We start from the raw sequence: 13,191 nt of genomic DNA, 5'->3' as shown, positions 1-13,191 counted from the left end.
TCTGTGCCATGACTAGAACTATAGTGGAGTTTAAAAACAAGTTTTGAACACAATTTACTTGTTCTTTTTAAGTCTAAAAATATCTAGAGTAGTAGCAAATTAGGAAATATCCACCAGTGGTGAAATAGATTTATTTTCCTTATTAATTCTCCCCTGATCTGCTCCTTGGTTCTTCGTACAGAAAACAAAAAACTTAGAAGATTCGGGTCTTTATAGTTTTGCCCTTTAGTGGTACAGCAATCAAAACCCTGAAAATTTCACCTCAGTTTTCAGTAACAGAGGCAGCACAATATAAATAACCATAATGGAAGGAACAAAAAAGAAATACAGAGAATGTGGAGGGAATACAATGGAATAGAGTAGAAGCCATGGGAAATGAGAAAGAGCAATAGAACCAGAAATATCACAGTTAGTAGGGACGTGAAGACACGTAACAAGATCATGAGAAGTCACAACACACAGGCCCAGGTCTGTCGCCAGCTAGTCAAAATTTTCTCTTTCTTCTGTGCAAGTGATTTTCAGACCCAACCACCTCTCTCAGGAAGGCTCTCACAGTACTTCTGTCAGGTAAGGAGCACTTTACCCTCAAAGAATAGAAGATGAACCAAATCATGTAATTAATTCATCCTGGCTCCCAATCAACCAAAGCCTCCATTTTCCAAACCTCAGTTTCCCCCTCTCCTTTACCAGCCTTAAATGAGTTTCCACTACTCTCCTTCTCCAAATCCATTTTTTCTGCTCCATGCTATTCTTGCTATTATGGTCAAATCAGCTTAATTCTCCAGGCCGATTGGGTCCAATGTAGGGAAGGCAAAAGAAACGGTCATTAATATGGAAGACATTAGCATTTTGCTCTTAGTTGAAACGTTTGGTCTTGGAACTTGCACCGGCTGAGAGCAGTAATTACAAGGAAATTCATCTCAGCCCTGGGCTAGAGCATACTTTATAAGATGAATTATTCGGGGAACTTAGCTGTGAAAAGAATATAAGAAGTCTCCTGTAAGCATTTACAAACTGCATTTTCTTTCCCTAAAAGCCATGTATCTTAGCCAAATTCGAATGGATTTTCACAGGACAGCAAAAAGCAAATTCACGTTTGCTTGCCAAACCTTATTTCTTTACTTCAAAGCACCAGGGTATTAAAGTTGTTAAAAATAATAAAAAAAAAAGGGCACAAAATAATACATTTTTTTCCCACAGGCTCTGTCTGCAAGCCCATTGAACTGCTTTAGTTGTAATTTTATATATAGAAATTAATCAGAGACAGACATTGCCATGGAACATTTCAGCTTAAAGAGTTAAAGTCTGGCAAAGCTTTATGCAACTAAGATCACATTCCTGAGAAACGTCAGTCAGCTTTAATAATCGGTTGTGCTACCAGCCTGTCTAGTACACAGGCATTACATACAGGCTCATAAAACTAATTTCTGACATGTTTCCATTCTTCTCCATTGTTATATTAATATAGTTAGCATATGTTAAGATACTTTCTCATTGGAGACAGGAAGGACAACTGGAATTCCAATGATCATAAAGCACGTACATATTCTGTCAAAATTCCAAGTCAGAAAGGCCCTTGAATTAAATTACAATGAAAGAGTATAATAACTATTATGAGCTTGATTTTAAATATTCATCTTTGCTTTGAATGGAACCGCTGAGTCCTTTTGCTCTTCCTCTGGGATGGACTTTTCTCAACATAATCACCTTCAAAGTGAATGTTAAGTAAGCATTGTGATCTCTGAAAAACGGGTTTTAGAGGACGCTGCTACCATTTTTTCTGGCTATTTTGTTCCCACTAGACCCCAGCAACATGCTTTGTTGCAAATTTCCTCGTAGCCACAGGAGCTACAGTCCTTTCATTGTCATTTTTCATCTTCAGCAGTGACGCCAGTTTACTTCCCTCACCAGTCTTTAGTTAACCAATATATTTTGTGCCAGAAGTGCAGCATTTGCCATATAGAAAGCTGCCTGAGAGTTGACCTCCAAGGATAAAATAAATGTAATTCACCTGCTGTAATGCTACAGGATGTACTGAACATCTCAAACAGGAGAGAAATGTGCCCAAGGCTACAGTGAGTCAGTCACAAAGACAGCTAGAATTGGAATTTAGGAGCTTCTTGCTCTTACTCTACTGCAATTGTTATTTATTTTACCATAGCAAAGACGAGGTCTCTTCAGGACCTGGCCCTTTTGAACCACATACTATACAAACAAAGAATGAGGGATATTCTGCTAAAAAGACTGCAGTGCTCCCTAATGAGAGTTTAATGTCTGCCAATAAGAATTATTTTCAGGTACAACGTACAACATGCCAACATTCAAGAGGAAAATTAGTAATTTCACAATTACTTGTAATTAAATATCGCTCTATTAAAATCACTGGAAAACATTTTTGCCTTCCACTTCAGATATTTATTTTACAATTTTTAATTATACTTACCACTGAGGTTCTCCAACAGGTAATTTAATAGATCCATGAATCCTGAAAGCTGTATAACACTGAAGTTCCTTTCTTTAGCCCACCAAAATCCTGCAGTATAATAATCTAGCAAAATAGCTTCTTTCAAAGATGTCTTTAATTGTTTAAAATTCAAGAATTCTTCCAGCTTTCTAGAAGAAATTGCAGAGTAAAATAATAAAATTAAAAAATAAATTACAGATTCCAAAGTTTAACTCAGTCTGCTTATAATTATATCTATAAAACTCACTGTTATTATATTACACATATATGTATATATCTTCCTGGAATTTAGCTACGCCAATTTCCAGATAGGAACATTTATATTCAGAGGACGTATCAACTGAAAAAAGTACACACACCCCTACAGGTTTTCAACAGACACTATTTAAATCTTAAGATATGATTAATGAAATAACAAATACAAAAGCATTACAAAACCCAAAGAGAAATGCACTGAAAATGCCAGTGTTTGTTCAGGAAGAAGTCTGTAGGATGAAATGGCACAATTAGTCTCCACGTTCTAATACCACTCTTTCACTCTGATTGAGATAGTTTTACAGTACTAAAAAGATCTTGTTTCTCTTTCAAGATTATTTTTCACGTAGCCTCTGAAGAAAAATTACATTTGAAAATTAATGTAAATAATATAATATAGAATTACTGAAAGTACCTAAAATATTTAGAAACTTAAATTCCACTTTCATAATGGTCAAAACATGTAAGAAGAGCTTCATCCTATTTTACTGGCACACTGTGGAAATTTTTCCACTTAGTTTAACTTGAAAAAGTGATGAAAAAATATACTCCCTTGTAGGAGACCATGCTGTTGCTGACACATTTATGTCTACTCTATCCAAACACAGAATTAGTTATGTCTTTTATAATAATTGTGCACATTTTTCCACATGAAGAGAGGGGATCGGGGCTAGGGCTTCAGTTTGCAGTTCTTCCATTATAACATCAGCCATGTCTCAGGTAGTTAAGTTTTACATTAAAGCAATCCTTGGCTTCTTAACTATACCTGACGATACAGGTGCCAGTTGTGATCACAGTTTCTAGTCCCCTGTAAAAGAGCAAAGCCTTTGCCCCCCGCCCCCTGCTTCTCTTTTTTCCTAAGGAGGGCATTAATCTCAGACCTACTGATAGGCAACCATTAGTTTTTCAGGGTTTTCACCAAGACAGTAGAGATACACTGTCAAATAAGATGAGTTTCTTTTTTTAATTAAATCCTCAATAGCTAACAAAGTAAACCATATAATCCAATCAGTTTTGTTTAAAACATGTATTCCTTTGTTCTGCATGACAAATTTGTACGGCTGAACACATGCAAGTTGGTTAAAAACACTTAACTGTGTACTGAAATAGAAGTGGAATGTGGCCAGCTTAACTTTCCAAGGTTTGAAACAGTCCATATCCTCTCTTTCTGAAGCTCCTGCCAACTCTGTGTTTTCATAATCAGAGCTTCTCAGGGATTTAGATTTTTCTCTGATGCTGCTAACAATGCCAGTACTCATCTTTTCAATGTTCTGTAAGGCATGTCACTGACAACAGCATCTATAAATGATTGGCAAATGATGGGGCATTTAGATTTCCTAGTTACCCTGATCGCTATTTCTCCCTTCACGGAAGGTGCTCAAGTCCTACGGCGATGGGCAGCAGTATAAAACTCCATGATAGATGGGAACGCAGGACATCAAAATTCTCATAATGAATCAGATCTATTCTGATCTTCTAACCTTAGCCGTGGCCTTCAAACTGCTCTTGTGTACAGACACTGTGGTAAACTAACAAAATTTTAATGCTGCTGCTAAACCGCTTAGAGAGCATAAAATACTCTGTAACTATCCTCTTTTCAGTCAGATGCAATATATACTTTATGTTCCACTAGTACAGTGTGTGTATATATATAAAAATAGGCATGTGATCAGCTGAGACTAAGAAGAAACATAGTATTTTCCAATGCTTCTTTTTCAAATCTTAATGAGAAAGTTTCACAATAAATTGCATCGTTAAGCACATTTTAGTCTCCAGCAAGTTATAGGCTTCAGCCTCCTCTAAAATAAGAGGCCTATTGTACAAGCGAAAACAGTAAAAGAAGGAAATTTTATTTTTTATTATTTGATGGGAACAAATCTTCTTTCCAGTTTTCTTTAAATAAAAAACAAACCTGAAAGAACTTTTATTTCCTCAGTACAGTGACAAAACAGAGGAACAGAATGTATTTCACGAATAATATTTTAATCTCTAATTAATGGTTTATCTTTTCAGAGGGACAAGGTTGGATTTTTTATTTCCCCCCTCCCCCAAAACTCATCCAGTGGACCAGCCTTTTGATTTTCAATTCACTAAGAATTTGCTAGTGGACACGTGCTCCTAAATAATTTGGGCACTTCTGAAAAATCCCATCCTTAAAATGTAAGTCTAGAGTCTCAAGTTGAACTCCTGGCCTCCTAAATTTAGCTGCTATTAAGCGCTAATAACAAGGGAGAGTGTTGCTACAGGAAAGACAAGATGGGCTTACATCAGAAGTCTTTGGCTGCCTCCTATTTCCCCAGTGCACCATAATGGCTACCTACTAATACCTTCTTATGATTTCCATCTCTTTCTGAACTTTTAAAACCTTTCTGATTTTTCAATAACTCATGTTACAGTACAGAATCTTAAATGTTTTAGCAGAAAAGCTACCAAGTGAGACTTATAAAAAAAAGCTCAGTATTGGCTGTTCTTATTTACATCTTGGTATTTAATTTACAGCATATTTAATACTATTGTAAACTCAGAAACCATATCAATGTGAAATATCAGTAGGAAGAAAACAAACAAAGAATAATCACGAGACACAGGAAATACAGTAAAACAAATTGGATCTGAGATCAACAGTATTTCTCCCTGTCTTTCATGATTCGCATTAAATAGCAATCATTTAACTGCACGACTAAGACTAATGATGTAACCATCACAAAAGAAATCTAACAAACAAGTCTATAATTTCTATTTCATTATTGTATTGGTTCTAGCACTTTTATCATTGCCACTTACTTTTGAACTCCTTCCACATTTTGTTCTGACAAAGCAGTAATTTGGGAAAGAGAAAGAAATGTCCGATTAATAATCTTTTTTCCACCTATGGCATCCTGATCTCGGTCTTCTTCCTACACACACACACACGTATATAGGAATAGAATTTTAAAAGATTTATTTTATTATGTCAGTAACTTATCTAAATAACAGTATTATTTTGAGGAAGTATGCAAGGGATTAATTCAACAAATGCCAAAAATGTAACACAGCTATAATTACATGGCAGCCACACAATACTCTAACACATTTTCACTAGAGAAAAGCTGGGCAGATACACGGAAAATAATATTTTTATCTTAAATTCATGTGGGAACATAGTGACATATTATGTGCAGCACAAGATTAAATTAACTTGCAAGTAAAAACAACAGAAATATAAAGGTGAAAAAGATTCCATGAATCTAGATTTGACCAACATGATACTAGACTGCACAGTAATTAAATTTCAGTTTCTGCTTATGATGAGTACACATACACGTTACCGTGCTATTTGCTCTCCACCCTGTACTTGATTGCATTTTCAAATTTATTGTCTACACTGACTCCTTCTCTAACCAAAAAAAAAAAAAAAGTCTTAAGATATTTGCTGCAACACAATAATACTCATATAATGACCTGACACTACTGTTTCAGGAAAGGTCTGTACATTTGTAATACAGAAGGCAGTTCCTTATAGGAAACACAAGGATGCACGTGGTATAGCGGATAACAAACTGAGCATGAACCAATAATGCAACGTTCTTACAAAAAACAGGAACATTTGATGCTATTTTATTTCGTGTGTATCACCAACCAAAAACATTCAACCACAGACTTCAGTAAGAAATCTATGATACAAATAAAATAGTGGACAAAACCCCTGCTTTACAATAGAACATGTAGGTGACAAAGGGAGGTGTCAAAGCACATTATAAAATGTGAGATGAGCCAGACTGCTTACAGAGGTGCATGGCAGGCAAACAAAGGACAATGGTAATAGAATAGAATAGAATAATTTCAGTTGGGAGAGACATACAATACATTAGCATGGGACAGCATAAGGAAAAATATTTCATTATGAACATAATTAAAGCATTAGAATAGGTTACCCAGAAAGGTGCAAGGATCTCCATCCTTGCAGGTTTTCAGGACTAAACTGGACAAAGCCCTGGTCTGCATTCAGTGCTGGCCCAGCTCTGTGCAGGCAGCGGAACCACTTCACGTCCCAGAGATCCCTTCCAGTCCCTCATGACTGTCAGTCTAATAGGCCTAACCTCTTTCTGCACCAGGACACAAAAAAGTCTGAGAAAATCTGATCATAATTTACTAGCAGCAGGCACACTTCCACATCTGTGGGACTTGGGCTTCACAGCAGCGCAGCAAGGCAAAGCTTGCAGAATAATGTTTCTAGCTCACCTAGAGAGAGAGAAGTGGAAGATTTCCTAACATGAGCTGATTTTTGAGCCTGAACAGCATTGTTCTGGGCTAATAATTAACTAATTCTAGAAATGGTCAAGGAAAGCCCCCAAATAAAGCTACACTACTCCCCCTGCTGCTGCCAAACTGCAAGATATACTTAAAAATCCAGGACCAGCTGAATGACAACATTCAAGACTGACGAAACAAGACTGAGGGCAACAAAGAACATTTAGTGGACAGACTAGTTTTTTTCCTCTAATTAAGTACTAAAGTACTTTCACATGTACTTTAACACAAAAAATTATTGTTCCCAACTGTAAAGAAGTTAGTCTCAGACACAATGTCTCAGCAGAACAACAGGAATGAAGTAAATGAAGGCTTCCTTCATGTAGTTAGGAGCATGACATTAGTTTGCTTTTGCTTTTATTAGCAATAATTCATGCAGTATAAAAAGAAGTACTCCTGCAGTCAGTAATGTTGATGTAATTGAAGCTGCATGCCCTAGCTAGGGAAAAAAAAAAAAAAAGAATAGCTCCACATGCTAATATTACACAACCATTGAAAGATTCTTTTGAATAAGTAGGAAAAATATGAATGCTTTCCTGAAGTGACTGGTGGTGTTAGGAACTTGTTGAACAAGATATTCTTTAGAAGTAGTGAGAGATGAATTAAAAGAATAACTGATATTGAGGTTTTGGGAACTGAATTGATACCAGTTCATCTCTTTCTCTCAGAATGGCCAATACGTAGCATACTTTACTATGTATTTTTGCACCGTTATAGAAATGGCATATTACTAGTCACTCAGTCAACACCTTACTGACCATACTTCTTTATAAGGCAAAATGTTAATGTTTTACAGGTATTACCCCAGATGGACTTTATCAGTACACCATGAGGAATTTAGCACTGTATCAGAAAGAAAAGCATAAGAAAGTTCAAGGCATAGTAGTTTTGTTCTCACCAAGCTATCTTCTGGCTTATCCTCTGTAGTTACAGGCCAGGTGTGAGTAAGAACAAAGACCCTCCCATAACATTCTCAACTACCTGCACAACACTCCTCCACCATTCAAGATCACAGCAGTAGTCCTGTAAATAGAGATGCATCAAAAGTCTTTTTTTTTTCCTCCCACTGCTTACATCTCGTACTGTAAGGAACAGGTTAGTAGGCAAAAAGTTGAACCTTCTGGAAAGCAACTTTTTACCTGAACTCCCAAGAATCTCACTCAGACTAATTCCTCACTGCTTCTTGAAAGATATCAGGCAACATCCATCATGTCAGAAAATGCTTGTCCAAAAAGGAGTATTCTCGTGTCTCCAATACGTACCTGGCTTACTACAGCATGAAACTTTCTAACCCACATGGCATTGTCAGGCCCAGCACACTTAACATGCTGATGCTAAGGCTCATCTCATTCTCTGAATTGCAAACAGCAAGAAGGACCTCTGGGAAAATTTGCTGAAGTCTTAGTATGTAGTGTTTTATCATAGCAATATATAAACTATATAAGATTACAAAAATTTATTTAAAAATAACTCCAGGTGCCTTGCACTCAGTCACCTATAATCTCTTTCAACACATTTAAAGGTCCTCTAGCATTAGAAATATATTCTTTAACCAACTAAGGTCTGCAGTTTAAACTTAAGAGATATTCAAGCTGTTGTAACTCAATATTGCAGATAAGGCTCTGTAATCTGCACATCAGAATCTGACAGTTTACACGGCAAAGTGAACGCTTCCCATTTCACCATTTCATCACCCAGCGTCTGTAACGATATTCCCAGCAGCAACACCCCTCACCCGTGGGGGTGTTACTCTCTGTTACTGCTCACGGTAAGGACGGATTTGTGGCCCCGCTGCCCACTACAACAAGCACAGGTATCAGATAATAAGAAATACTGTTCCAAACAATTGATGAGGAGCCCCAGGAAAGAAAGAACATAACTTAGAAATTAATTTTTAAAATTATCAATGTTTCTGTAATTTAAAAAAGTAGGGAAAGTCCATGAATCATCTGAACAATCTCATATTTGTGGAAAGTTTCTGTTTGGGCAGAACCTACACACACACAAATGGCTAAAAGGTTATATTTTTTTTGATTGAATACTCTTTTGCCTTTTGATTGCTGTCTTTAACCACCACTTCAAAATGAAGTTATTTTATATATGTGTTGACTGATGTCAAAGAATTTACCATTCATTTTACCGTTAACTGTAGTGACTGACTGAGGTAATCCAAGGTGAGTTAATTCTGGTAATGCTATCCTCATGTGTTGGGGAAAAAAAAAAACAAACCAGTCCTACCAATACTCCCAGCAGCAGACTTAACCTATTGAAATACAGACTAGTATTAGAGAATTATTTGTTGCGGCTTTATTTTCCTTCAAAGAATTTTTAGCTGTACTGAATGTATAATATGCTTCTCGCTGTTCAATAAATTACTCCAAACACTTTGGGCACCCCTTGTCAACAGCATCAAATCAAAATACCAAATCAGATATTCTAAAACAAAAGAATAAGGCCTTCCTTGAATCTCTCGGCCAATGTTAACAAAACCACCATGAAGCAGAAAACATTAGGAGAAGAGTAATAAATAGCAAATTACAAAAAACCTTTATGTTTGGGGGGGGTGGGGAAGAACACTCTCTCAAAAACCCAAACCCCAGGTGAGTCATCTCTGGCTAGACAAAATGCCTCCCCATCTGCAGCTTTGGTGAGGGCCTTTCCAGAGTGCAAAACCTTGAAACACAACACTGGAAATGAGCACCAGTGTTCCTGGAGGAAAATAAGCTAGTCCTTTGGGATGAGCCCTCTGCAGTGGCTGAAAATGGTACTTATTTGCATTCGTTTGACAAAACACCACCATGCTTTGCAAAACAACGACTTTCAACAATATACTCACAAAGGAATAGCTTATCAGCTCTCTTAAATTATAGCAGATACCTGAATTGTAAGGAACCCAACATCCTCCTGTCCTCACTCCATCAGGGAAATTAGTCTGGACCAAACTCTGCTGCCACAGCTTGACAGTTTCCAGTACCTGAGCTAGTTGATTTAAAGCTAGCTCAGCTACCTCTGTCTGAACGATACTGCTGACAGCAGTACAGATGTACCCTCAAAGTGTTGCGTATCACTTACAACTTTAATCAAAATGGGAATGAAATAAAAAAAAGAAAAACCACACCAGCAACACAGGCTGTTATTTGTATTATTATAAGCATTTTGTTATCAAGCTGTCAAATACTTCACCAGAAGCAGAAAATCTTGAAGCTGTCTACATAAATAGTTAAGGCAGCCACAGAAATGCATTCACTGTTATTGCTTGTTTTAAAAAAGCCCCACTTGTCCGCTCCCACAGTGGGAAGTTAAAATCAATAGTTGCTATTTTTAGTCATAATCTTTCTTTTGTTGTCAAACAAATAAGGAAATAAAATAGTAACGCTAATTTCAGCTACATTCAAAAGAGAAATATGCAGATTATCAAATGTAAAAGATAAAACCTATATGGAAGGAAAGCTTTCAGAGGACCATTATAAACAACACATGCTGATAGTGGCTTTTTAATAACAACATATGTTTAAAAAAATTTTATACGGTCCAAACCTCAAGATCTATGGATGACTAAATGAATTATGACATTAAACTTTACTGATGTTTTCACAGCTGCAGACTACTTATTGGGAAAAATGTTGTTAAAAATAAAGCAGCGACAAGACTTGCTAAAATGAGGATTCAGATTTTTCTAATATGCTTTCTGTTGAAAGTAATTACAAGTCTGAACAATTATAAAAATATTCAATTTAAATCAGAAGGAACTGTCTCAAGATCTAAGAAACAATATAACAAAAAGAGCGGCAGAATACAGTGTTCCCTACAGCTTACATATAGACCATGCAAAGCTACCTTCAGCCAAAACTGGAGACTATCTAATTTAATTTATAAAAATGCACAATTCCACAGAGTTCACAAAAAAACCCACAACATAATAAAGGATAGTAGAAAGTATTGCAAAGGTAAGTTCTCATGCGTAGAACAAAGTTCAATACACAAGGAACAGAAAATACATGGAAAAAACCCATTCGATGAATTTCTCCAAAGATTCCTTTTATAAAGCCACGAAGTAAAAATGACGAAAATTTCAGTGGTACATTTCAACTGGATGTACAATCTATTTTTGACAGCCTGTCGTTTCCCATCCAGTACACCTTGTATCCTCTCACTATGATCTAGCTGACTGCATTACCCCAGTGTTACGCCGCTCCAACTGCCAAAATATTTACAGAGAACACTAACAGAGAATACCATGAAAGACAAATATATTTTTTCATAAAGCATTTAGAATACATAATAATACATTTCACAGGGAAGAGGATTTATTTAAGGAAACCTAAACGTTAAGCTTTTGTACCGAATATCACTAGGGTAGGTTAATGCCAACAGATGCAACTATTACTCTGGCTGAAGGCAGTTAATCACTTCCACCACAGTCATGGTAACTTCTAGGACATCTAAGAAAACAACAACACACTTCAACTGGAAGAAAATTATCTCATAGGAGCTACGACTATATAGACAGGCTTGAGGGAGAAATTCTGAGCAAGATCTCATACGTTCTTGGGAGGAATAACTTGTATTCTTCTACGCCTCTTGACGTGCAGCACGAGATGAGTTGCCTGCCTGTCAAAAATCATGCCTCTGTCAATCAAGTCAAAGGTTGCAATGCAAAAAAAAGAAAACAAGAAAAAAAAAACAAATAGAGGAGGCTAAAGACAAGGAAAAAAAGCAAATATTAAGGAGAATGCTGTGGATTTGTGAAATCCTCTAGCTACCTAAAGCAAGGAAAGGTGAGAAATACAGGCGTGATGCTGCTGGGTGGGAGGTGTGAGTTTCCCCCCTCAGCGCTCTCCGAGGGGAAACTGCACCCATCCCCTCAGCGCTCGCAAACGTGGAGATCCCCCCACCGCCAATGAGACAGGAAACACCCATACGCTTAAAAAACAGAAACTCTCCCTTCAACTCTCTCGGGGACGAATGTTACACAGGTACGTACGCCCAACGCTGCATTTTTAACACATTTTTACCTTCTCTGAAGCTTAACAAAGACATTTAAAGTAAATTACAGAAATAAAGGAGGGGGCGCTGGGAGCGGCCCCAGCCCTGCCCCGGCCGCAGCCCCTCAGACCGCCCCCCAGTCCCGCGGGATGAGCCGAGGCCGGTGAAGGGACCAGGAGGCCAGCGCAGGCCCGGCGGAGGGGAGTACCTGCCCCGGCGCCGCCATGTTGCCCGCGGCTCGGCGTCGCCGTCGCCCAGGGAACGGGGGCGGGGCGCGGAGGGGAGCCCTCAGCCCGGCCGGGCGCCATCTTGGCTGCCTGAGGGAAGCGTTAGCCCAAGGGCGCCAGCGTGCCTAGCAGCGTGTCCGGCCAGTCACTGTCACACCGGCGCAGTGCACACAGCGAAGGGCACGGGTGGTGTTTGTAAGGGCGGCACAGGAACGTAAGGACATGGCGGCATGGAGCCTGTGAGAAGGCGGCAGAAGAGGCATGGGGCACTGTGGCACATCAAGGGCTGCGCCGCCTCGGGGGCGATGCCCACATCGGCCTTCTGCCCACATCTGCAAGCCAGCGATCGAAAGGCCTGTGTGGAGAGACTTCACAAGGCAACGGCATAGGAACATCACGCACCAGGAAGCAATGTTTCCATGCCCGTTTTAATTTAAATCTTACCGTTTTCCTAATTCAAATATTGCCAGTAAGCCTTGTTTGAATAACAAGGATAGCATCATGCAGTTATCCCTGCAGCTACCCTAACAACACCCCAACATTTTCAGCTTCTTGAAAACCACGTTCGAACTAAATACCTAAACCTAAATACAGTTCAAGAACATCAACACCAATTACTACAGCTCAGATGTCAGCAGGTGTAAATCAGCAGGTCTGTTGGGACCCATGAAGGGATACAGAGTTACTTGAGCTAACTGAAATGTTCATATTTTATGTACAATTTAGGAATAATTTACAAACTATAGCAAGCGGAAGAAGACTTTGAGACCGAACTCCATTTTCATTATGACATACATCAGTATTTCTTGTTTCTCCTCTTTGTCCTACTCTTTTTTTTTGTCTTATTTTTTTTAACTTGGACGACTAATAAACTAAGTTATGCTGAAACGTTTTCTGTCAGGTTTGTGTTGCATGCAGACTCATAGCAGCAGCAACGACTCAGAGTAATAGCACTATAGCACTTACCTG

At 38.2% G+C, this 13,191-nt stretch overlaps 1 protein-coding gene across 4 annotated transcripts in view; it reads right to left on the bottom strand.

Moving 5' to 3' along the window:
* Positions 1-12,231, bottom strand: part of CABCOCO1 (ciliary associated calcium binding coiled-coil 1) — a 52,280-nt gene extending 40,049 nt beyond the window's left edge. For 2 of the 4 annotated variants that reach the window (XM_063339803.1, XM_063339806.1), the window contains exons 1-3: positions 12,204-12,231; positions 5,504-5,616; positions 2,444-2,613 (exon numbers count right to left, since the gene is read on the bottom strand). In XM_063339803.1, the coding sequence (XP_063195873.1) occupies positions 2,444-2,613; positions 5,504-5,616; positions 12,204-12,221 (301 nt within the window). In that variant the 5' untranslated portion in view covers positions 12,222-12,231. Of the gene's footprint in view, positions 1-2,443; positions 2,614-5,503; positions 5,617-6,633; positions 6,778-12,203 lie in introns of those variants that run through there. The other 2 variants (XM_063339802.1, XM_063339804.1) reach the window with 1 other exon arrangement.
* Positions 12,232-13,191: the final 960 nt, after the last annotated feature.

Source organism: Chroicocephalus ridibundus, chromosome 6, assembly GCF_963924245.1.
Source record: "Chroicocephalus ridibundus chromosome 6, bChrRid1.1, whole genome shotgun sequence".
Classification (NCBI taxonomy): Eukaryota; Metazoa; Chordata; class Aves; order Charadriiformes; family Laridae; genus Chroicocephalus; species Chroicocephalus ridibundus.
The sequence above is the reverse complement of the archived record's forward strand: the minus strand, read 5'-3'. Positions and strand labels throughout refer to the sequence as shown.